Source organism: Lampris incognitus, chromosome 2 (assembly GCF_029633865.1).
Source record: "Lampris incognitus isolate fLamInc1 chromosome 2, fLamInc1.hap2, whole genome shotgun sequence".
Lineage (NCBI taxonomy): Eukaryota > Metazoa > Chordata > Actinopteri > Lampriformes > Lampridae > Lampris > Lampris incognitus.
The window spans coordinates 45,712,459-45,737,123 of NC_079212.1; the positions used below are offsets into that span (position 1 = coordinate 45,712,459).

The 24,665-nt window shown below is 45.9% G+C and overlaps 1 protein-coding gene across 1 annotated transcript in view; it reads left to right on the top strand.

Moving 5' to 3' along the window:
• The window catches only part of plxna1a (plexin A1a), a 463,752-nt gene extending 443,014 nt beyond the window's left edge, over positions 1-20,738 (top strand). Inside the window, 5 exon segments of the mRNA XM_056274696.1 lie at positions 4,570-4,760; positions 6,236-6,405; positions 6,534-6,746; positions 15,484-15,634; positions 20,472-20,738. Coding sequence (XP_056130671.1) covers positions 4,570-4,760; positions 6,236-6,405; positions 6,534-6,746; positions 15,484-15,634; positions 20,472-20,567 — 821 coding nt within the window. The 3' untranslated portion in view covers positions 20,568-20,738.
• The last annotated feature ends 3,927 nt before the right edge of the window (positions 20,739-24,665 follow it).

Genomic DNA, 24,665 nt, shown 5'->3' on the forward strand with positions numbered 1-24,665 from the left:
AAGAGGAGTTTACTTTTACTTTGTTGCTGGTTGTTGGAAAGTGACTGGTGTAGCTGGGTGGAGTTTGGTGATATGCAGTGTGGCATCCCGCCCTAGTGAGGGTTCGCCTCCTCTATCCATTAGACACCAGGTTAGAGTCATGGCTGACTCACCGTACACTGTTGAACAAGTTCTCCTGGCTGTAGGAGAACAGGTTGGCCATGAGAATATCACACATGGCTATTGGATGAATAAAGCCGTGGTGGCTTTTGTCCGAGAGGACTGTTTGGTCCACGTGTTGGTTGAGAAAGGCCTGATGCTAGACAGTCTGTTTATAGGTGTCTCGCCATTGTTTGTGCCATCGACACATATTACCATGTCAAGCCGAGCTCCTTGAAAGAGAATTGACTCGTTTCGGAAAGTTTGCTAGTAGGGGAGGCTTTCGCTGGACCAAATCTGCTATATTGTTCCTACCAGTGTTAGAAGGTGGCCAGGGCCTGATTGACCTCCACAGTCGTATCACAGCGTTTTGCCTTCAAACTGTGCAGCGACTGTTATAGAATAAACAACAGCTTCGGAGTGAAACAGCATCTGTGTTGCTTTGTAGGATTATGAACCTAAATTATGGCAAGCAGATTCAGATTCAGACAACTTTATTTATCCCAGAAGGGCAGTTCAGTTTTACAATCTACCCAGACCATACACAAACTTACAGACAAGTGGAAATCCTCAGTATGTCAGAGACAATAGACAGATCAGTACATGGGCAACAGATGCATACTGTCACCCTCGTCTGGGCTTGCATGCAGACTCACACGAGGACCAGGCGAAGGATAAAAAGTCATGGACGTTAAAAGAATAGAATAAGTAAATAAATAAATGAAGCATCCTAAGATGCATTGCACGTTATATTCCAATACAACATTCAGTGAACGTACAGGCCCACAAGCCATGTGAAAAACAAACAAGGTATAAACCAACTATTGCGCTTTAAAACAATATAAAGCATTAATTTAAAATGACTGCACTCGGCATTTAACAGCCTGATAGCAGAAGGAATGAAAGACTTAGAATAGCGATTTGTTTTCCTAGGGGGCGTTTTATTCCTTCTGAAACTAGCTGGCATGGAGTTTCACTACAACACCTTTCTATCAGGCTGTCCTCCGAGAGACTGCTCTCAGATCTGTGGCAGTGTCAGGGAGGAACCCCTATTCTATAACCCGCTGATACACTGCAGGATGCTCAGCTCTGTCAGTGAACGGAGATCCCTCACAAGAGCTGGTCTTACTAAGATGGTGTGTCTCAGATCAGGGGGAGAGTGGAGAATGGCTGCCAGTTTAAGCCAAGAGGCTGGTTTTAAATCTCTTCATCTAATGGAGATGTTGCTGGAGGAAGTGATCAGTGCACTTCCTAGTTTCTTCAGAGAGGCAGTAGGGAGAGGATCCGCCATTTATGCACTCTGGTTTTCCATCTTTGTCCATCCGTGCTGGAGTGGAGGAGCAGGAGGAAGTAAATGGGGCCCTTTTGTCTTTTAAAACACCAGAACTACAGGACTTCTCAAGAACTCAAAGAAGGCCTTGTATGAGGTCTCTGTGAAGGTTCTCAACAGAACATCACTAGCCGGAGTACATGAGTCGAGGTGGTTGGGTGTGTTGACACCAGGTTCATCTCTCTAAGACAGCTTGGAGGTCCCTGTACAAACCCCCCATAGAGAAACGCACTGCAGATCTACAGTGGAGGGTGGTATGCGGGGCTTTGGCTACAGACAGACAGGTGGCACATATAGATCCTAGAGCAGGGAGTCACCATTTTTTCTGTAATGGTGAAGAAGCTCTACAGTGCTTGTGGCTCAGCTGTCCCAGATTGAGCCCTCTTTTCTCTGTGCTGCAGCGGTGGCTCAGAGGTTTAGGAGAGGTTTTGGAAGACAGCCTGTTTGTCTTTGGTCCTCGGTACACAGCAGCACAGTGCAAACATCACCTTGGTTAACTTTCTGATAGGTCAGGCAGAAATGAGCATTTGGCTTAGTAGAAGAAACAGAATGAAAGGCACAGGGTCCACAGATGCTACACTCGTGTTCAGGGGTTTAGTGGCTGCTCGGCTGAAGATTGAGTTCACATATTACAAAGTGATTTCTAACTTGGAAGAATTTGTTTCTGTTTGGGGCCATGGAGATGTGCTGTGCACTGTAGAAAAACCAATTACTTGTTCTTAACTTCTGAAAAAGGGAAGGTTATCTTGGTTTTGATTTGTGTGGCGCTTGTTGTTCAATATGTACAGGAGTGTCTGTGTTAATTCTATTTTTCTTGTTAATATAAATGAAAAATTGGACCATTGAAGAATTGGTTGATGGTCAAGGTCTCTCTCTCTCTCTCTTCCCCTCTCTCTCTCCATCTTTCGCACGGTGTCCCTCTGTAACCTCTCTGTCTGTGTCTCTCACTGACTCTCCTTTTCTGTTTGTCGTCGTTGATAGGAGGCCTGATTGGGCTTCATTCTCTCTTTCTCCCTCTGTGAATAGCGATCCCTTTCACTCGGTGCTATCAGCCCGGCCAAGACTTTTCCATCCAGCCAGTAAATGACAGGCATTAAACCAGACACCGCAAACTATAGCCGATGGAGAGACAGACAGGCGGAGGGAGAGAAAAGAGCCCTGGTAAACATAGATAGAGGGGAGGCCCGGCATCAGTCCGATGCACCTGGTCTGTTCAAGAAGGGGTGGATCCCGGTGGTCTCAGGAAAGTCTCTTCCCTCATCTCGTCCACACAAAAAAAAAAAATCTATTCACGACGATTTGTGTTGGTCAGCAGTTCCAGTATCTTCCTGAGTATGCGCCATTCAAACTGAGGTAAAAAAAAAAACTGCCCAGTGTTTTGGTTTAAAGTGCCAACAAGGGCAAACAGTACCCAGACAATTTAAATACCGCATTACTAACAGGCAAAGGGAAAGCTAATCGCGGAAATTAAAGTTTTCACATGCATTTGCCGTTGTTAGTTGCCACCCAAGTAAAAGCCTCTTTTTCCATATTTGCTGACGTAGGCCATTTTTTACATGGAAAGCAAATTCATGAATTATTGTTTAAAAAAAAAGGTAAAATATCAATTCTTTGCCCTTGCAAAACAAACAAAAAATGTGTACAATGACAGTATTTTAACAGCGTCCCCACTTGGACGTGTGAAAACCCGTGTGCTCTATCATCAGTCCATGTGTGTGTGTTTGTGTGTGTGTGTGTGTGTGTGTGTGTGTGTGTGTGTGTGCATGTTTGGGTCTCTGCATACTGCACATGCACGGGTGTGCGCACACACTTGCGCTCGTGCTATGGCATGTGTGCGTTTGAATGTAGGTAATTATGAGCACTCTTTCTGGTGCGAAAAGCAACCATGATGGGTTTGGAATTAGAAGCACTCATCTCCCTGCCGCCTACAGCGGCGCCAGTGGACACCACTCCACTCGTCCTCGCTCACATTTCTCTCCGCCGCCATTCCATTAGTCCCCATTTCAACTCTCGCTTCCCACCCTTTTGTCTTTCAATCCATTTAGTGCCACCTCCCTGTCACTCCCCTGCCCTGCCTCACAGTCTTTGTGCTTTCTTATCCCATCCGGCTTTAATCTCCCCACTTCTCTGCTCCCTCTCCTTGCCCCTCCTTTGCCCCACAGAGAGGTGTATTTCTACAATGCCTTACCAATTGGAAAAGCATGACGGAAGGTTTAAGAGGGAGAGAGAGTAAGTGCGGGTAGCGTAGCGGTCTATTCCGTTGCATACCAAAATGAAGCTTGCCGGTTCAAATCCCCGTGTTACCGCCGGTTTGGTCCGGCGTCCCTACAGACACAATTGGTGAGTGGGAAGCCGGATGTGCTCACTGCACTAGCGCCTCCTCTGGTCGGTCGGGGAACCTGTTTTCAGCGGGGGGGGACTGGGGGGGAATAGCATGATCCTCCCACGTGCTATATGCCCCTGACGAAACTCCTCACTATCAGGTGAAAAGAAGCGGCTGGTGACTCCACATGTATCGGAGGAGGCATGTGGTAGTCTGCAGCCCTCCCCGGATCAGCAGAGGGGGTGGAGCAGCGACCAGGACGGCTCAGAAGAGTAGGGTAATTGGCATCCAGGTAGTGTACCGGTCTATTCCGTTGCCTACCAACACAGGAATCACCGGTTCGAATCCCCGTGTTACCTCCAGCTTGGTCGGGCATCCCTACAGACACAGTTGGCCGTGTCTGCGGGTGGGAAGCCGGATGTGGGTTTGTGTCCTGGTCGCTGCACTAGCACCTCCTCTGGTCAGCCAGGGCGCCTGTTCAGGGGGGAGGGGGAACTGGGGGGAATAGTGTGAGCCTCCCTTGTGCTACGTCCCCCTAGTGAAACTCCTCATTGTCAGGTGAAAAGAAGTGGCTGGTGACTCCACATGTATGGGAGGAGTTATGTGGTAGTCTGCAGCCCTCCCCAGATCGGCAGAGGGGGTGGAGCAGCGACCGGGATGGCTCGGAAGAGTGGGGCCAAGTACAATTGGGGAGAAAAAGGGGAAAAATAAAAAAGAGGGAGAGAGTAAGACAGAGTCATTGACCATACGTTCTTGATTTTCCTGTATCTGTGTACAGAGAGTATGCTGAGAACGGCCAGCAGTCCAGACAGCCTGCGATCCCGAACCCCGATGATCACCCCCGACCTGGAGAGCGGAACCAAACTGTGGCACCTGGTCAAGAACCACGACCACTCGGACCAGAGAGAGGGGGACAGGGGGAGTAAGATGGTCTCTGAAATCTACCTAACCAGGCTGCTAGCAACAAAAGTAAGGAGACGCACAACACATAAACAAGACACACACACACACACACACACACACAAACCTGGAAATAATCAATTCTGCCTCCCTGGTGAGCTCCCAAAACATGAACACCTCTTCTGGTATCCCTTTTCTTTTCCTCTCCTCTGTTGCCTTTCCGTCCATCATGACCTTCTTACTTTCATCCGGCGGGGAGAGGGAGTGTTGAAGTAGGCGGCGGTTACAAGCATATTCCGGGTGTTCAATTTTCACTGGTAATAATAAAAATGAGCCGATATAAAGTCGGCTTTTGATACAGGGAGCAAGCGAGAGCCAGAAAAGGAGAGAGAGAGAGAGAGAGAGGGACCGGGGGGAGGGGTGGCAGGAGACAGGTAATTTGTTTAGGGATCGAGGATTTGGCCATGCATGATGAAAATACAGAAATGCAAATGGAATCCCAGAAACTCATCCTGTCCTTGTCTCCGTGTGGCTCGTCTCTCTGCCCACGCTTCCAGACAACGCGGAGCTCAGCACTTTGATCCGGTAGCGGGACAGAATTCGACGCTGCTCCGCATCAACAATGGCTGACTGCGTCCGATACCCCAACATTTCCCCCGTGATGGGTTCAGCCAGATGGAGGAGTCGAGAGAAAAAAACGTGTTGCTAGGGAAATTAATTTAGCCGTATTTGATGCAATTACTTTGAGGTGTTGTGATTGGAGGAGGGCGCCATCCAAATTGAAAGCCTCTGGTTTGTGTTTGAGATTTGGCGTATGTCGGTGGGCAGAGCATCTTACCGACACTGCTAAGGTTATGAGTTTGGATCCCACTGGGGCCGTTGATGTTCAAACATATGCACTCATGGCACTGCAAAGTGCTTTGGATGAACACATCTGGCAAATGGCACATCCTGTCAAGCAGTACTCAGTAACTGTTGTAATTCTCTGCAAATCTACACACTGATATGAGTAGAGCTGTGCAGATATGTTGACATATCTTCTTCTAAATTTCTTTGGTGGCACGGTGGTTAGCATGGTCGCCTCACGGCAAGAAGGTCCTGGCTTCAAGCCCCGGGGTAGTCCAACCTTGGGGTCATCTCGGGTCGTCCTTGGTGTGGAGTTTGCATGTTCTCCCTGTGTCTGCGTGGGTTTCCTCCGGGTGCTCCGGTTTCCTCCCACAGTCCAAAGACATGTAGGTCAGGTGAATTGGCCATACTCAATTGCCCCTAGGTATGAATGTGTGTGTGTATGTGTGTGTGTTGGCCCTGTGTGATGGCCTGGCGGCCTGTCCAGGGTGTCTCCCCGCCTGCTGCCCAATGACTGCTGGGATAGGCTCCAGCATCCGCTCGACCCTGAGAGCAAGATAAGCAGTTCGGATAATGGATGGATGGATTCAATAAATTTTTTGAATGATTAAGCGCTGAAATGGGTTTGACGGGCCGTCATTGTACACTCTTCACTTGAAAGGACCGGACTTAAAACTGTGCTCCCTCCCGCCCTTAAGGGTACGTTACAGAAGTTTGTGGATGACCTCTTCGAGACCATCTTCAGCACAGCCCACCGAGGCAGTGCCCTGCCGCTGGCTATCAAGTACATGTTTGACTTCCTGGATGAGCAGGCGGACAAGCACTCCATCACAGACTACGACGTACGGCACACCTGGAAGAGCAACTGGTAAAAAAGAGAGAAATACTGAGACAAGTGTGGTTTTGCATGTGCAAGCATGAGTCTGGCGTGATGCGTTTCTCAAACTAAATGATGATTTTCTTCTGTGCTCTTTATTTTTCTGCCCGCCTCCACAGTCTCCCACTCCGTTTCTGGGTAAACGTGATCAAGAACCCCCAGTTTGTGTTTGACATCCACAAGAACAGTATCACAGACGCCTGTCTGTCTGTGGTGGCCCAGACCTTCATGGACTCCTGTTCGACCTCAGAGCACAAACTGGGGAAGGACTCACCTTCAAATAAGCTGCTCTACGCTAAAGACATCCCCAATTACAAGAACTGGGTAGAGAGGTAAGTGTCAAAGTTTGGGGTTAAACTGGAAAATGCACATCAGTTTAGATAAACCGAGGTGGCCAAAAGTGGATGGGGAGGCGAGAGGTAAACAAAGAGGGTTTAACAGACTATACATACATGTCCATCCAGAACAGGGGTTCTGAAACGTTTTCATGCTGTGACCCACCAGAGAAGACATTTTCTGGCCCAAGTCTGATGTTTTTCTTTTCTCTTTAGCAGTAAAATAAGCAATAAATTCTCATGTCAAAAAGCGAGATAATTGAAAATCCTGTCTATATTGCTCATTAATGCAGTGTTCGCCATTTCAGTTGTAAGTCATGCTGAGACAGACAAGGTGTGTCAATGTTAACCATTGTGATTTACTACCGCACACTGTGTCTTCATGCATGCTCAATGATCCAGGTAAGAAAATCACAGGAAGTTGAGTCAGTTCATCTGGACACAACGTTTGTTGAGAGAGAAACGTTTCATCGTTTCATGAAACGGTTCTCTCTCAATAAACCTAGTGTCCAGATGAACTGATTCCACTTTCTGTGATACTGCACACTTTGTACTCCGACAGACTGTGCAATTTTAGAAATCCTGTAAGTTTATTGCAAGCTACACTTTGCGATATGGATCTAATAAACTTGGGTACGACATCAAGGTTGATGTGTCTAGACTGTACGATAACACCAACTGAATCGCAGGCTACGACGGACGTCCATAAAAATGTCATCAGCGTGCATGTTGCATCAGCTCGTGTGATCAGTGTACGCCGCTGGTAGAGCAACATGACGCTGAGCAGGAATCGAGTCCTTTCAGTAGTCACTGCAGCTCGTTTTGCTCGTTTTGTTAGCTTGTTTTAGCTCGTTCTGTTTAATGCATCGCATTTGGGTCACAGATGCTAACGGTCTGTTTGTTTGTGTTTAGCGCCAGCAAAGATTCATCGTCACGTTGATTTCGTGCTGCATTTCTATTGGTCGGTTAGTAGACGTAGTTCGTAGCAGCAGTCACATTGTGAGATGGTCATCCTAAATTTCTGACACTGTCAGACTTTTGTCCCAGGTTATCTTCGTTCGCAAGACTGTAATAATGGCCGTCTTTGAACCTGTCTCACAGTGCTACGTAGAACCACCGTTTTGGAGCCATGACCAGAAATATCGCCACGTTAGTCATCTTTCGTCTGAGACAGCTCAAATCGCACAGATTCTCAATACAGACTGTCCACACTGTTATTTGCAAGTGATCAGATCAGATTTGTGTGTCCAGACATCACCAACCTGAGTTGCTGTGGTAATAATGTAGGCGTGAATAACTATGCACGGCTAGTGATGTTTATACCAACGCAGAAGCATGAGAAATTGATGTCCATCATCTCGCCCTCAGAACAATTGCGCTGTCAAATCGCAGTGCAGAACTTCTTCACATCAGACAAACTCAGCAACGCAAGAGGCTGGTATACATTGTCATATTCTGTGCTGCAGTCATGGTGGGCTTCACTTCCGTTACTCTGGATTTGACATCGTCGTTGAGTGTCACATTGCAAGTGATACAAAAACAGTTTGAAATCTGATTTGAGCGGAAAGAGCGTCCAGACTGGCAGTAATACTTGAAAGTTTGTGAACCCTTTAGAATTGTCTATATTTCTGTATAAATATGACCTAAAACGTCATCAGATTTTCCTAAGTCCTAAAAGTAGATAAAGAAAACCTAATTAAACAAATGAGACAAAAAGATTATACTTGGTCATTTATTAATGAGGAAAATTATCCAATATTGATCCAATATTACATATCTGTGAGTGGCAAAAGTGTGAACCTCTAGGATTAGCAGTTAATCTGAAGGTGAAATTAGAGTCAGGTGTTTTCAATCAAAGGGATGACAATCAGGTGTGAGTGGGTGCCCTGTTTTATTTAGAGAACAGGGATATATCAAAGTCTGATCTTCACAACACATGTTTGTGGAAGTGTATCATGGCAAGAACAAAGGAGATTTCTGAGGACCTCAGAAAAAGCATTGTTGATGCTCACTAGGCTGGAAAAGGTTACAAAACCATTTCTAAAGAGTTTGGACTCCACCAATCCACAGTCAGACAGATTGTGTACAAATGGAGGACATTCAAGACCACTGTTACCCTCATCAGGAGTGGTCAACCATCAAAGATCACTCCAAGAGCAAGGCGTGTAATAGTCGGCCAGGTCACAAAGGAACCCAGGGTAACTTCTAAGCAACTAAAGGCCTCTCTCACATTGGCTAATGTTCACGAGTCTACCATAAGCAGAATGCTGAACATCAATGGTGTGCATGGCAGGGTTGCAAGGAGAAAGCCACTGCTATCCAAAAAGAACATTGCTGCCCGTCTGCAGTTTGCTAAAGATCACGTGGACAAGCCAGGAGGCTATTGGAAAAAATGTTTTGTGGACAGATGAGACCAAAATAGAACTTTTTGGTTTAAATGAGAAGCGTTATGTTTGGCGAAAGGAAAACGCTGCATTGTGAAACATGGTGGTGGTAGTATCATTGTTTGGGGCTGTTTTGCTGCATCTGGGCCAGGACGGCTTGCCATCATTGATGGAACAATGAATTCTGAATTATACCAGCGAATTCTTAAGGAAAATGTCAGAACATCTGTCCGTGAACTGAATCTCAAGAGATCGTGGGTCATGCAGCAAGACAACGACCCTACGCACACAGGTAGTTCTACCAAAGAATGGTTAAAGAAGAATAAAGTTAATGTTTTGGAATGGCCAAGTCAAAGTGCTGACCTTAATCCAATCAAAATGTTGTGGAAGGACCTGAAGCGAGCAGTTTATGTGAGAAAACCCACCAACATCCCAGAGTTGAAGCTGTTCTGTATGGAGGAATGGGTTAAAATTCCTCCAAGCCGATGTGCAGGACTGATCAACATTTACCAGAAACGTTTAGTTGCAGTTATTGCTGCACAAGGGGGGAGGGAGGGGGTCACACCAGATACTGAAAGCAAAGGTTCACATACTTTTGCCACTCACAGATATGTAATATTGGATCATTTTCCTCAATAAATAAATGACCAAGTATAATATTTTTGTCTCATTTGTTTAATGTTGTTCTCTTTATTGACTTTTAGCACTTGTGTGAAACTCTTATGTTTTAGGTCATATTTATGGAGAAATATAGAAAAATTCTAAAGGGTTCACAAACTTTCAAGCACCACTGTAGATGCATCTGTAGAAATCCAGTTGGAATGACATTTCAAACCACTTCCAAATGTGGTTTAGATCCGATCTGCAAAAATAACATTTCATGTGGGTTTTTTGCCATCCAGACTTTCTAAACTCAATCTGGATACAATCTACATGTGCCACAAAATGGCTTTGGGCTGGCAGTCTGAACAAGGCTATAGTTTGAAAACCACCACACCTTATTTGATCCATAAGGGTAATGGGAGTATTCTAAAACAAAGCCACACACACTGAAATTTACCTGAAAAAACAAACAAACCTCAACCTTAAGGACTTGGTAGAGAAGCAGATTCATCCTTACCCTTATATTGTTTTTTGTAACGCAAGTAGTATAATTCCAAGTAAGCTGGTTGATGAAATGAGCACAATGAAGTCCTGTAATCCTTGAAATTATTTCAAGTCAGCTTCAGTCTCCATCTTCATTATATGACCAGGACTAGCTTTATCTTTGGCCCCTGATTCGAAGCACATCCAGGTAGAGCCTACAATCATTTATCACTGAGTTTTCTATTAAGACCACTTTGCTCATGAAAGGATGAGGTGTATGACTGAGATGGGAACCAGGAACTTGCAGAACAATTTGCTTACCAAGCATGTGGTAGCAGTCCCCGAATGGAAGAAAGACAGGGGCTACCCTATGGGTCACTCATTCTCCTTTTATTTAGCAACAAAATAATTTAGTCATCGTAACATAAATCATTTATAATCAGTGCTTGTCCCAATTATTATCTCCTTCTTGCGGAAGTCCCGAATTCTTTACATAGCCTTGTCGGGTTGTTCTTTCCCAGACTTGGCAAGGTATGTTTTGGCCAAGGGTCAATCTGGAGCCTCATCTCACTGCATCAAAAGATAAAAGAAGGTTTGGTTGAAGGTTAATTGGGTGCAGGTGAATATCATTAGTGTAATGGCCAGCAGCTATATCAACATGTACCCTGGCTCTGCTGAATGATAAACGCTAAGCAGGTATGGGCTTGGCTAGTACTTGGATGGTAGACCTCCTGGGAAAACTGAGTTGCTGCTGGAAGTGGTTTTGGTGGGCCAGTACAGGGCAGTCTTCCCTCTGGTCCTAATAAAGATCCCAATGCCCCAGTGCAGTGACGGGACACTGCTATACGAGATGCCGTCCTTCGGATGAGATGTTAAACCGAGGTCCTGACTCACTGTGGTCATTAAAGATCTCATGGCACTTATTGCAGCGTAGGGGGTTCTCCAAGTGTCCTAGCAAAATTCTGAACCTAGCTCTCTCCATCTGGCCACCTAATCATTTCCCCGTGTAATTGCCTCAATGATTCCCTCCCTCCCAACCTCAAGCTGATGTGTCATGAGCATTCTGGCGCAAAATTGCTGTTGTGCATCATCCAGATGGGTGCTACACATTTGGTGGTGGTTGAGGTGTGAGTTTCCCCCCTTCACTGTTAAGTATGTTGGGTATTGAGATAAAGTACTATATCCGTTATCATTATTATTAATGGGCTAGGCCTGCTCCTCTCTCCCATACTAAAATTCCACTCCATCTCACTTTCTGCAGTAAATTTAGACCCAATCAAAATATGCTAAGTTATGGACATACATATCTTTCTGTCTGTTGCACTAATAATCTCCACATTAAAGAGAAGTTTGACACTCCAGTGCTTCGCCATTGTTTTCCAAGGACTACTGAGACGAACACCCTGTTTGATGAAACAGACTGTCTTGGTAAGGCAGTTTTTCAGTGAACACCACATGATGACAAGAACGTAAAGCCTTCCTAGAAATAATGGACAGGGAGGTCTTCATGGACGACTCAAACAGTTGGGTGGCGCCTCTACCCTTCAGAGACCCATGGAGCAAACTCCCCAGCAATGGAGCACAAGCAGTCAAGTGTCTTATGGCGTTATACCACATACTAGAAAAAAGGCCAGGCATGAAGGAACACATTGTTATATTCATGCAGAAGATCTAAGATCTTCACATGCTGAACCAGCCCCGCCACTCAGTGGCGAACAAGAGTGTTGGTACTTATCAGTCTTTGGATTTTATCATCTGCATAAGCCTGGGTAGATACGAGCAGTGTTCGACTCCAGTGCCAAGTATGATGACATCTCCCTTAATGACGTCTTGCTGAGTGGCCCTGATCTAAACACCACACTTCTGGGAGTCCTCACTCACCTCCGTAAGGAAGCTGTTGCTGTGGCAGTGGACATAGAGCAAATGTTCTACTGCTTCAAAGTCTGTGAAGAGCGCCGCAATTTCTTACGTTTCCTCTGGTTTGATGACAGTGACGCAGCCAAAATGATTGTAGAGTTCTGCATGACCAGCAGAGGAAGCAAACAAAGTAGCTCTTCCTGAAAGGTCTTACCATCAAAAAATCTTGCGATTAGTTCAGTCACAGGATTAATCTATGGCTAGTGATATGGCTTCTGCTTTCTTCAAATCGGTGAGGAGATTGGAAAAATACTCCCGCTTTAACAGCTCCATGACCATTTTCTTGTTTTTCTCATCATGATTTAAAACTTGGCCAACCATATCAGTTGCACACATTTTAATCAACTCAGCATCAGTGAATGGCTTCTTGGCTTTAGCAAGGCTCCATGAAACATGCAGTGATGCAGCTGTTGCACTCTCTTGTGCCAATGTTGATTTACAGATAGTAGAAATGGAGTTCTTGTATGATGTTATCATATTTGCTATTTTTTGTTTGTGGCAATCTGATTTTGTAGGGTACTTGGCGTTAAAACTGGCAGCATGCATAGTGTTGAAGTGCCACTTGAGGTTATGTGCTGTGCAGACAGCTGCGGCTGCATGCATATCAAGCATGTGGGTTTGGCATTGCCGTGGTCTGGTAAAATTCAAAAACTGATCAGTCCAGTTAGATTTGAACGGACGGTTTTCCTGGTCGACTTTGCACTTTTTTTGCGTAGGCCATGTTTGTGGTGTAGGACAGTTATTGATTATCTGTGACTTAGCTGGTGAGTGTCTCTGTGTAGTTAAGGACTGTAGAGAGCGCGGACTATGTCTTACATCTACGTGCACTCGTAGGTCAAGTGTACGGTGTGAGGTGAGGTCAAAATAAGGTAGAGCAGGGTGTCCGGGTAGCATAGCGGTCTATTCGTCTATTCTGTTGCCTACCAACATGGGGATTGTCGGTTCCAATCCCTGTGTTGCCTCCGGCTTGGTCAGGCATCCCTACAGACACAATTGGCCATGTCTGTGGGTGGGAAGCCGGATGTGGGTATCTGTCCTGGTCGCTGCCGTAGCACCTCCTCTGGTCGGTTGGGGCACCTGTTCGGGGAGGAGGGGGAACTGGGGGGAATAGCATGATCCTCCCACGCGCTATGCCCCCCTGGTGAAACTCCTCACTGTCAGGTGAAAAGAAGCGGCTGGCGACTCCACATGTATGGGAGGAGGCATGCGGTAGTCTGCAGCCCTCCCTGGATCAGCAGAGGGGGTGGAGCAGCTACCGGGACGGCTCAGAGAGTGGGGTAATTGGCCACATGCAATTCAGGAGAAAACGGGGGGGGGTAAAAAAACAATAATAATGTAGAGCAGCACGCACTTTATTATAACAGGCGCGTTAGTGCGGGCCAGACATGACTCTCGCAAGCTGGGTCCGGCCTGCGGGCCGCTTATTGGGGTTCAGGGGTCTAATGTGTGTGTTCTGATGACTGAAAAACAAATAGATCCATGAAATTTGTCCTTTGAGTGCTGACTAACAATGTACAAAAACCAGGGTTGGTTTTAAAATCTTCATAAAAAAATCACTACTGATAATTGAAAAAGAAGTTATGAAATTAACACAGCTATTGTTTTCTGTGCAGTTATTCATCTGGAAAATAATATATATACTATATATATATATATATATATATATATATGATGCAGCTGATGTATTTTACAGTGTGACATGCAAAATACTGTCCTACCATATGATGCAATGTCATTTTTTATACAGTTAGCAATATTTCACTAACAATATAAACATACATTTTAAAACACTGTACTACTTTGTATTGATGAATGACACCCCAGACACACAATGAAGCGTGTCACGTCAACCACCCACTTACATGCGCGGTGTGCGACATGTTCATTGTTGGTTAGGATCTGAAATATGCGTCGGGCACAGCGAGACTATTATCCAACACTTCTAGTGAAGCTCCTCGAAAATGCCCGACAACGATGAATCAGTGATAAGAGCCATGCTGGTGACTTCCCGCTCGTTTTGGGTTTAATTATTCCAAATCATTGCGCTGATAACGCCGAGCAGCAGCCGCGGTCTCTTAATCACAACCAGGATCTTATTTATTGCCAAGTAGCGCAACGTACAGGGGCTTTGACTCGGTAGGCTGGTGCACGAGGGAAAAACGAACAGCAACACTGAGGTAAAAGTTAAAAGAGTTAAAGTTAAAAGAATGATAAAATATAATAAGATAAAATATCTATACGAGACAAAGTAAAAAATGAATAGAAATAGGTGAAATAAGGTGCAATAAAGTGGGGCGATGAAGGACGGTAAGGAGCCCCACTCCTTCCCGCTCCCTGTGTTTCCATCCAGCTTCTGAATGGTTTCAAGCGAATATGTAGACGTTGCAAGAAATGGTTCATTTTCATCAGCTCTGTTGAAGGGACCAAAACAAGAACATACTGCTGTGTGTCCTCCATCATGAGTCCATACATGGCCGCCCGTGAGAAAGATGCACCAGTTATGGTTTAGAGACAGCAGATCATGTGATTAAATTCTATTTTCATTTTGACCTTGCAAATGCATTTCCACTGCAATTATATATATTATATATATATATATGTGTGTGTGTGTGTGTGTGTGTGTGTGTGTGTGTGTGTGTAGGGTAATAAGTTTGTTATTTCAAGTGAGAGTTGAAAACTTTGAAGCAAATTTTGGTAATTGGATTTGATATTTTCCATTTCCAAGGTCCTGAGTTCGAGCCCCGGGGTAGTCCAACCTCGGGGTCGTCCTCTGTGTGGAGTTTGCATGTTCTCCCCATGTCTGCGTGGGTTTCCTCCGGGGGCTCCGGTTTCCTCCCACAGTCCAAAGACATGTAGGTCAGGTGAATCAGCTGTACTAACTTTCCCCTAGGTGTGTGTGTGGGCCCTGTGATGGCCCGGCGGCCTGTCCAGGGTGTCCCCGCCTGCCACCCAGTGACTGCTGGGATAGGCTCCGGCGACCCGAGTTCGGATAAGTGGCTTGGATAATGGATGGATGGATGGATGGATGGATTTTCCATTTCCATCGAGCCTTTTGTATTCAAAACAAGGAAACTGACATAAAGCAGATGTAAATGTGGTTAACTGTGAGTCGATCTTGGTGAGACCGTAAACTAAATACCTAAAATGTAGATGTAAGCCATGTCATGCCCCCCACGGCGAGACTGAAAATAAGCTGACATGGACGGCGTCACAGTGTCGAACAACCAGTGAGTAGAGATCAGGCTTGAATTTGAGTTCATTGGCACAGTTTGACATTAAAGCCCTCCTCGCCCGACTCCTGCTGCGCTATTCTACAACCCTAACATGACCTCTGACCTCTCTTGTAGGTACTACTCCGACATCTCCCGTATGCCGGCCATCAGCGACCAGGACATGAGTGCTTACCTAGCGGAGCAGTCCCGGCTGCACCTCAGCCAGTTCAACAGCATGTCCGCCCTGCACGAGATCTACAACTACATCATCAAATACAAAGATGAGGTGAGATTCTGATGTACACAAAACTAATATTAGGGGGCATCCGGGTAGCGTGGCGGTCTATTCCGTTGCCTACCAACACGGGGATCGCCAGTTCGAATCCCCGTGTTACCTCTGGCTTGGTCGGGCGTCCCTACAGACACAATTGGCCGTGTCTGCGGGTGGGAAGCCGAATGTGGGTGTGTGTCTTGGTCACTGCGCTAGTGCTTCCTCTGGTCGGTTGGGGTGCTTGTTCGGGGGGGTGGACTGGGGGGAATAGCGTGATCCTCCCACGCGCTAGGTGAAAAGAAGCGGCTGGTGACTCCACGTGGATCAACATGTGGTAGTCTACAGCCCCCCCCCCCCCCCCCCGGATCGGCAGAGGGGGTGGAGCAGCGACCGGGACGGCTCGGAAGAGTGGGGTAATTGGCTGGATACAATTGGGGAGAAAAAGGGGGGAATATTTATATAATTGAGGGAATTTAAATATATATATATATATATATATATATATATATATATATATATATATATATATATATATATATATATAAAATTTAGGTAATTTAAAACTAACTACTGAAATCAAATGAAATATTATAAAGTAAATAAGTGACCTTAACACCCGAGGCATGGTTACCATGTGCTGATGCGCATCACATGGAAACAGATCAACAAAAGATGGCTTAAAAATGCACCCTATACTAAATCTTATTTACATGAATATATTTACACAAATATGTAGATTTATATGTGGTTTAACATATTTGACAAGGCAACAAAAAAAAGAGTTGAATGTGCCATTACATACACATGCAGTGTCTCAGTGAACAATTTTGTCATGGGTAACGTTTTGTCACTTACCTATTTATGTTCCTTGACTAATAATGTGCCACTTTACAGTAACTCAGTTACACCCATCACCAGTCCACATCCGCGGGTTCGGGGGGGGTTACGACCATGAAAAGTCACATTAAGGCATGGGCCCAACACATTATGAAGCTAATTGGGTCGGCCAGATTGGAGTAGTGTGGTTTTCCATAACAACCTCCCGTGTGTGTCGGTGTTGCTGTCAGTGGCTGGTGGAAGTTGTGTACTTGTTTACAGGATCGGGATTGTTGTCATGTGTCTCATTTGTGGAGCGGTCCAGCTGCTTGTCAGGATTCATTCCCAGTGTATTCCCAGGCCAGCCACATTGCTGGGATGCGGTGCGGTTATAGCGGAGTGCATTAGTAGTGGCTGTTGAGGCTGACCACACCGAGTACCTGATGGAAATTAAATTGTGTTGCTGTGCGTGTGTGTGTCTGTGTGACACGTGAGGGGAACGGGAGCATTTCGAGGGGTCTGTGGATGTATGACTCTTCTGCGGAGGGCCCTTTTGAAATTGGACTGAAACTGGAGTGTAATAGCAGGCCTATTGAGAGCATTAGGATGGATACCTCCACCTCTCCCCACCCTACCCACACACACACACAAACACACAAACTGAAAGGCATACACATATTCATCGTCCGGTTGGTCTTCCCACCAAACAACCCGGCTCTCATAATTTCTCCGAGTCCTTCTGTTCGTGAAGTTTTTGAGTACTTACTCCTCTTTTTTCCTTCCATCCTACTAAACTCTTCATCCCTTCCTCTAATCCCATCAGTAGGTGGGGCTCATGTGTATTTGGCCCTTTCTCTCCTCTTTCTCTTCCTCACTTCCTACATCAGAATCATTCTTTTTTTGGGGGGAGGGGTCCCCCTTTTTTCTCCCACTTGTATCCGGCCAATTACCCCACTCTTCCAAGCCGTCCTGGTCGCTGCTCCACCCCCCCTGCCGATCCGGGGAGGGCTGCAGACTACCACACGCCTTCTCCCATACACGAGAAGTCGCCAGCCTCTTCTTTTCACCTGACAGCGAGGAGTTTCGCCAGGGGGACGTAGCGCATGGTAGGATCAGGCTACCACCCCCCCGAACAGGCGCCCCGGCCGACTAGAGGAGGCGCTAGTGCAGAGACCAGCATGCATACCCACATCTGGCTTCCCGCCCGCAGACAGCCAATTGTGTCTGTAGGGACGCCCAACCAAGCCGGAGGTAACACGGGGATTCGAACCGGCGATCCCTGTGTTGGTAGGCAACGGAATAGACCGCTACACCACCCGGACGCATCAAAATCATTCGTCTGTCCAGCTGTCCTCTTTACCTCCCATCTTTCATTTCCCTCTCATTCATCCAGTAATATTCCATACTCTAGGCTGGGTCTCTCACCCCGATTCCCTTATTTCATTTATTGAATCCCCTTTTTTTTTTATCCCTCTCTTCATCCGCCCGTTCCCTCCATCCCAGCCGCATTTCAGCAGATTCACCGCGGTGAGTGCTGCGTGGTTGCAGCTGGCTCCATTTAAGCCAGCCACTCTCCTTCATTAGAGCCTATTATCCAGATGTGGGCAGCTTCAAGGTCTCCGTCACCTCTCGCACACATGCTAACCTTACGCACAAATACACACATGATGAAAATATAGCAATGCACCCAACCGCACACATAAACATGCCTGTGTACACACTCCAGCCAACAGACTGTTACGCAAACACGGATCATATGTGTAGGCACATGTAGCTGCAAACACACAGACATATATATATATATATATATATATACTGCAGAAAATGAAACAAAAATCCCTACGTACACACACACATACATGTGTGTTTGTGCTTGTGCGTGCACCATTCCCTCACTCAAATTCGCCACACATAATAAGACCCTCGCCCACAAGAAAATAGAGCCCTGTTCACAATGTGCCATTAGTGTGCCATTACGCACCACTCTGCATCGCTCCTAAAAGCTCCACCGTTGCTCCCCATTCCACTGCGCCTCCTCCTTGTCCTGCAGGCCCCACCCGTCAGCCACCTCTGCAGTCAGCTCGCTACATGGTCATTTAACGTGGAACCGGATAAGCATCACGGGAAAATGATTTTTGGTAAAATCCCTACGCGCTGGGATCCCTGTCCCCCCACCCCCACTTCTTTCACTTTTCATCACGCGTTACCAATCCGAACACATTTGTGCCAAATCATTTCTACCCGGACGGGTGGAAAACCGTGATCGATTTGAGCGTGGTCGGAATGAACCGCACTCAGAATATACATATGCACACGTGTTACCTCAAGGTAACACGTGTCCTTTGTTGCCCGTGAAAGCGTTATGGAGGATGTTGTCTCCTGTTTATTTTACATTCATTTGCCCTTCGTGGCCATGCAGCTGTGTTTTCGAAAGGCATCGCTACGTCTTTTCTGTACATATGCCAGTTTTAACACATTTATGAGACAAGCTGTAGTCACTGGAGACATGCATGGCATTCTGTGCTGTCAAATTATTAAATTGACATTTACTATATACTATATATATCTAGAGCGGGGGGGGGGGCGCCCTGTGGTGGTCTGTCAGAAAACAGTGCATTGCAGCATTCTGCGTATGGCGCTGTGTAGCAGCAGACCAGTCAGAGTGCCCCTGCTGACCCCTGCCCACCGCCAAAAGCACCTAAAATGGGCACCTGAGCATCAGAACTGAACCATGGACCAATGGAAGAAGGTGGCCTGGTCTGATGAATCACATTTTCTTTTACATGTGGATGGCCGGGTGCGTGTACATCATTTACCTGGGGAAGAGATGGCACCAGAGATGCACTGTGGGAAGAAGGCAGGTCGGCGGAGGCAGTGTGATGCTCTGGGCAATGTTCTGCTGGGAAACCTTGGGTCCTGGCATTCATGTGGATGTTACTTTGACACGTACCACCTAACTAAACACTGTTGCCGACTAAGTACACCCCTTCATGGCAACAGTATTCTCTGATAGCAGTGGCCTTAGGTGGTTTTAATGATTTGGCTAATCGGTGTATACCTAAAGACCGACACAGTGAGGAAGGAGGTCCAGCTGCTCCCAGACCCACAGAGGGGTGTAGGACCCGCAGCCTCAGCAACTCAGACCACAGCATAGCCACATCCATGAAACATGTTGGCGCAGCACCCCGAAGACAGTTGCCCCCATGGGCACCTACAACCCCGCAATCTACAGAATCCACAGAGAATGAGGGGACAAACAAATAGACATCCAGTAAACTGCTGCCCTGCAGGGAGAAACACCATGCTTATAAGCAAAGCCAGTGGAGAGCATCCAGACCTGCCTGAGGCCAACAGGGAGGCCACAAATGGCCGTACAACAGCCATCCACAGAGACGCGTCCCCAATCACACAAGTACAACAGCCATCCAAAGAGAGGCGTCCCCAATCACACAACCCCAAGATCCAAAGTAGACTGTGTCCACTGCCACACAGGGCCACGCTGGGCCCCACCACACTCAGAGAGGAAGAGGAAGATGTGGCTGAGGCAGGCTTAGATCCACCATAGCAAAGTGAATAGACTGTAAAGCTACAGTCTTTATTTACTTCATTCACCCAGAGAGTTTGTTTTTTTTTTTAGTCAATAAAAATTTATTTTTGTAACGGAGAGAGCATGGCAACTCGTCATCAGCGAATGTCCTCCAGTTTGTACATTTCCCATCTACCATTTTAAAAAGTATTTTCAATGTCTTTATGTCTTTCTCCATCTCACCATCTGACTCTCTCCACATCCTTTCAGTGCCTCAGAAGCATGACTTGTCATACAAACAGTCATCGCAAACTGTATTTTCTGGTCGATGTCTTTGGCCACCTCTCTCTTCCTTTGTTGTGGTTTGCTGTTGGTACAAGAGAATGATGTTCTTCTCTTAACTATCTCTCCCTCTCTCTCTCTCTCTCTCTCTCTCTCTCTCTCTCTCTCTCTCTCTCTCTCTCTCTCTCTCTCTCTCTCTCTCTCTCTCTCACCTCCCCTCACATCTAGATCCTGTCGGCATTACAGAAGGATGACCAGTCTCGCAGACAGAGGCTACGCAGCAAGCTCGATCAGGTTATCGACACCATGGCCCTGACTAGCTGAGAACTAGCCAGTGACGTACCTGGTGAGCCGAGGACTGGCCAGTTGACATGCCTACCCCCTGACAACCTTCGATGCCCGCAACCTCTGACCCTTGATGTTTGAACTCTGACCTTTATGAAAACCTAGAGGACTGCAAGGGACACAAGCATTCAGCAGCACATTGGATTGGAGAAAGACAGCAGAGTTAGCTTTTGACTAACCTCTGGCTGGCTTGGCTGAATTTTTTTTTCTTTTGAGCCACCAATCTAGCCAGTCCAGCCAAATCAAGCACCCCCCATCCACCCATCGTCAACCCTCGTTTGATGTGGACCTCACCTCAGGAGAGTGGTGTTTCATCAAGTTCCTCATCATGTCAAGATTTAACTGGCTCTACACTAGACCAACGTTTGTTTACTGTGGTAAAGAAATGTACACATGGCTGGCTAGAGCCGCAATCACAACCGGTACACGCACAGCGCTGATTTAAACTAACCATAGCTAGCTACATTGACTAGCCAGCTACATGAATTAGCTAGCTACATGACTTAGCTAGCTCCGCTGAAGCTGTTTACAGTTGTAAAGCTGCAGCAAAGGTTAAAGACACTAACCTGTCCCTGTCCACATCTGAGGCAGCAGTTCAGACTGGGAGGTGGCTGCGAACTCAGTAAAACATAAGATACAAAATGAGGAACTGGGGAGGAAGGAAGCCTTCGGAGAAACGCGCCCCCTAGTTTCAAAGGGAAACTTCTGCAGATATATCGCGAGTCTGAATTCCCTTGTCAACAGGGACTCGGCTGTACTTTAACAAATGGTGGTTTCTGACTCTGAAATTCATTTGTCATCTCATTTGGTTTCATTTCGGATCGAGTTCTGTTCGTTTCTCGACTGCCTACTCTCCTCAGTGCTGTGCCACTTGTGTTACTGCTGAATTTGCACAATTTACAACAAAGCTAAATCAAAAGAGAAGAGGATATATGAAAAAAAAAATATAGATATATAAATAAAAACTTTGTTTTTAAACAGATGAAGAGTTGAAAAAAAAGAAGTTTTCCATTTTAATGTACAAAAGATAACTTTGAGAACAGGATTTGATATTTCGAACATGGAAAATTATGAAAACACAAGGAAAAACTCGTCCTGTGCCATGTTTTATTTGAATGTTGTTTAGTGCAAAGAGACTTCTTTTTGTCAGATGAAGTGTGCTATAATGAAAATGTTGTCATGCTTAGTGACTGAAAATGAGTGTAAAAAATAGGTAAATGGAGAAAAAAAGTATAAATATTAGAAAGAATTTATAAATCTCATGCAGTCTTGGGGGCCTTTCGCAAACTGTGGCTCAAAAGGTACCTGACATACAACACAATGTTCACCTACGAGTCCGCATTACCCACAGTGCTTTTGTGTTCGTTTTAGAGAAACCAAATACATAGAGGCTTGGTTCTTTGCATCTCACCAGTTAAAATTAAACAAGACCTCATCCTTTGAAGGCCCACTTCGTGCTACGGTAGAAGGCTGCTGTAGTGAGTGTTGTTTGACTTGGCTTCTGGCGGACCGTGCTGTATAACTTTTCGTTCTCTATATGGAGTTCCCCTCTCGTCTGAAACTACGTTACATGAAGAGTGCCATCCAAAATGAAGTCCGATGTTGAAGTGAAGAAAGTGAAACAGTATTGTCTTTTCCTCTTTGGCTTGTTTTCTATTCCGCGGTGAAGATGACAAAGATATCGAAGAAGTATATAAAAAAAAATTGAAATGCAAACATCTGTGGCGTATGACAAGATAATGAAATGTAGCTCAAACTTTGTGAGTGTTTTTGTAACAGTTGAAGGCCTTTATCTTTTCTTTTTTTTCATTCTGTGGTTTTATGGACAAACTTGTGAAATGTTTTCTCTTCCTTCCAGTATGTGCGGCCCCCCACTCCTCCACTGCCTTCAGTGCTTCAAAATGACGTGCAGAAACTGACTCCTGTCTCCCGGCAGACACGAGGCAGTTTCATTGGTGGTCTTAAAGGGTTCAAAAATGTGGAACAAAATACTGTAACGGCGCAATGCAGGATATAGCCATCTACCTTTAGGAATAACTCCCCACCCCCCCACTACCACCACCAAAAAAAAATTCCCAATATAGTATGAGCTAAACTGAAATGTAGGTCCACACTGCCTGTTCAGTAGTTCAATAGTGGGGAAGTATTTTATCCACCCCAACCCCTTTTTTAAATGTATTTATTTTTAGGAAACTTCCTTTCCACTATATATTCATTCTCTTTTTTTTTCTTTTTTTTTTTTTAAGAGTGGACCTCTACCTTTGTCTTCTATCATCCTTGGGCTGTTAGCAACGTCCTGCCGGATGTTGCTAGCCCCCTAGCCCATCCCCACCAATGGAAGCTGTTGCTGTTGTCGAGTTAAAACCTCAAACTTAGCGAAATTCACCTTTAAATCGGAGGTGGAGAAAAAAAATGACGCGATGACATGGTCCTGAGTATGTTGAGAAAACCTATCGCCCCCACATTCATTCCAGTCCTACCGCCAAGTACAAGGCCGCCATCGATCTAAAGATACGTTGCTTTTCATAATTCTTAAAGGGTTTTGACCTGACAACAGAAACATGCATACAATACTACATGCTGTCCAACACTTGATATGAGAGCAGAGCTCGTCTATGAACACCACAGGGTAAACAAACACACACACACACATACATACACAAGATGGCTGACCAAAGGCTTATTTATCCACATTAGGAGAGCATCACCTTAAGGAAAGTGAGCGAGAGAGAGAACTTAGTCATCAGTATATAAGATGATTTTGATTGGCTGTTGACTTTCTTTGTTTTAATAAGCCTCGTGAATATCCCCTCATTGAAAGCATCTTGTTGTGTTTTTACAAGTGGAAACAAAATGGAAAGAATGTTTCTTGTGTGCATAGGCTGGTGTGTGCATTGTGTTTGATGTGGATGATGTAATATGTGTCAGAGGATTGCGTCGCATGGTCTCAGGATGTATCTTATGCATTGGTGTTTTACTCTTATTCTGTTGTTTTAATCGCCCTCCTCAGTCAGGATGTGTAAAGACGGTTTTGGTGATGTGGCAGAGAGCAGCGGTGCTTAGAACTCTGTCACGCTGCAGTTGGGAGGTGTGATCCGTGTGCGGCAGGGCATGGTAAGTTGAACCCCACTTGGCCCCACAGTGCTTCTTACTCCTCGTTGCCTGTTCCTCGTTTCCTGTTTTCCGCCTCGCCACTCGTTGGATGAAGATGAAAAGACTCGGGCAGAGCGGCGGAACTGCTTTGAAGGCTGCGTCGCCGCCTCGTTTTCATTCTCTTGCATCTGGAACGTTTGGCTTTCCAGACACAAAAAATGAGGGAGAGGGAGAGAGAGAGAGATAGGAGGGGGGGAGAGAGAGAGAGAGAGAGAGAGAGAGATAGGAGGGGGAGAGAGAGATAGGAGGGGGAGAGTTTCTCAACGCACATCTTTCTCCGAGCTTTGCCACCAACGCAACCAACACTGGACTGACTGCCCAGAATACGGAGGCCCTCCGCCCTTCACCTCACCATGACTTTTAAAATTACATCTCATCCACTATTTCCCTCCATCTACACCACCACCTACACCCCCCCCCCCCCCACACACACACACACACACAGTTTTCTATCCCCCTTAGCTCTCGGCTCCTCCTCGCTCCCTCACCTGATGCTCGGTTCGCTCTGGTTGAAGTAACTGTCGTGTTCTGTCGGGGTCCTTTTTTCAAAGTACATTTCAAAGAAGGAGCGTAGGATCAAACATGAAATACCTTCACACTCAGATTAAAGAAGAGAAGAGGGAGAAAGGAAGAAAAGAAAAAAAAACCTTAAGAGTTTTAATACTTTATGAATTCTGATACCTTTTTAAGAGTTTCAGACTTGAAGCTGCTGTGACAGGTTTTTGGCTGTTTCATGCCCATGTAAATATCCTGCTCTTTTCCTATTTTGCAGATTTATTACATGTAAATAGACGCACATCAAGGAGAGATTAAACATGTTTTTTTGCTAAATCTGGCTCATCTTGTGATTTATCCCCCCCCCTCCTCCCCGCCGTCCTCGTTTGCCGTGGGAAGTTTTGGATTGGAAAGTTAAAAGTGCACGTC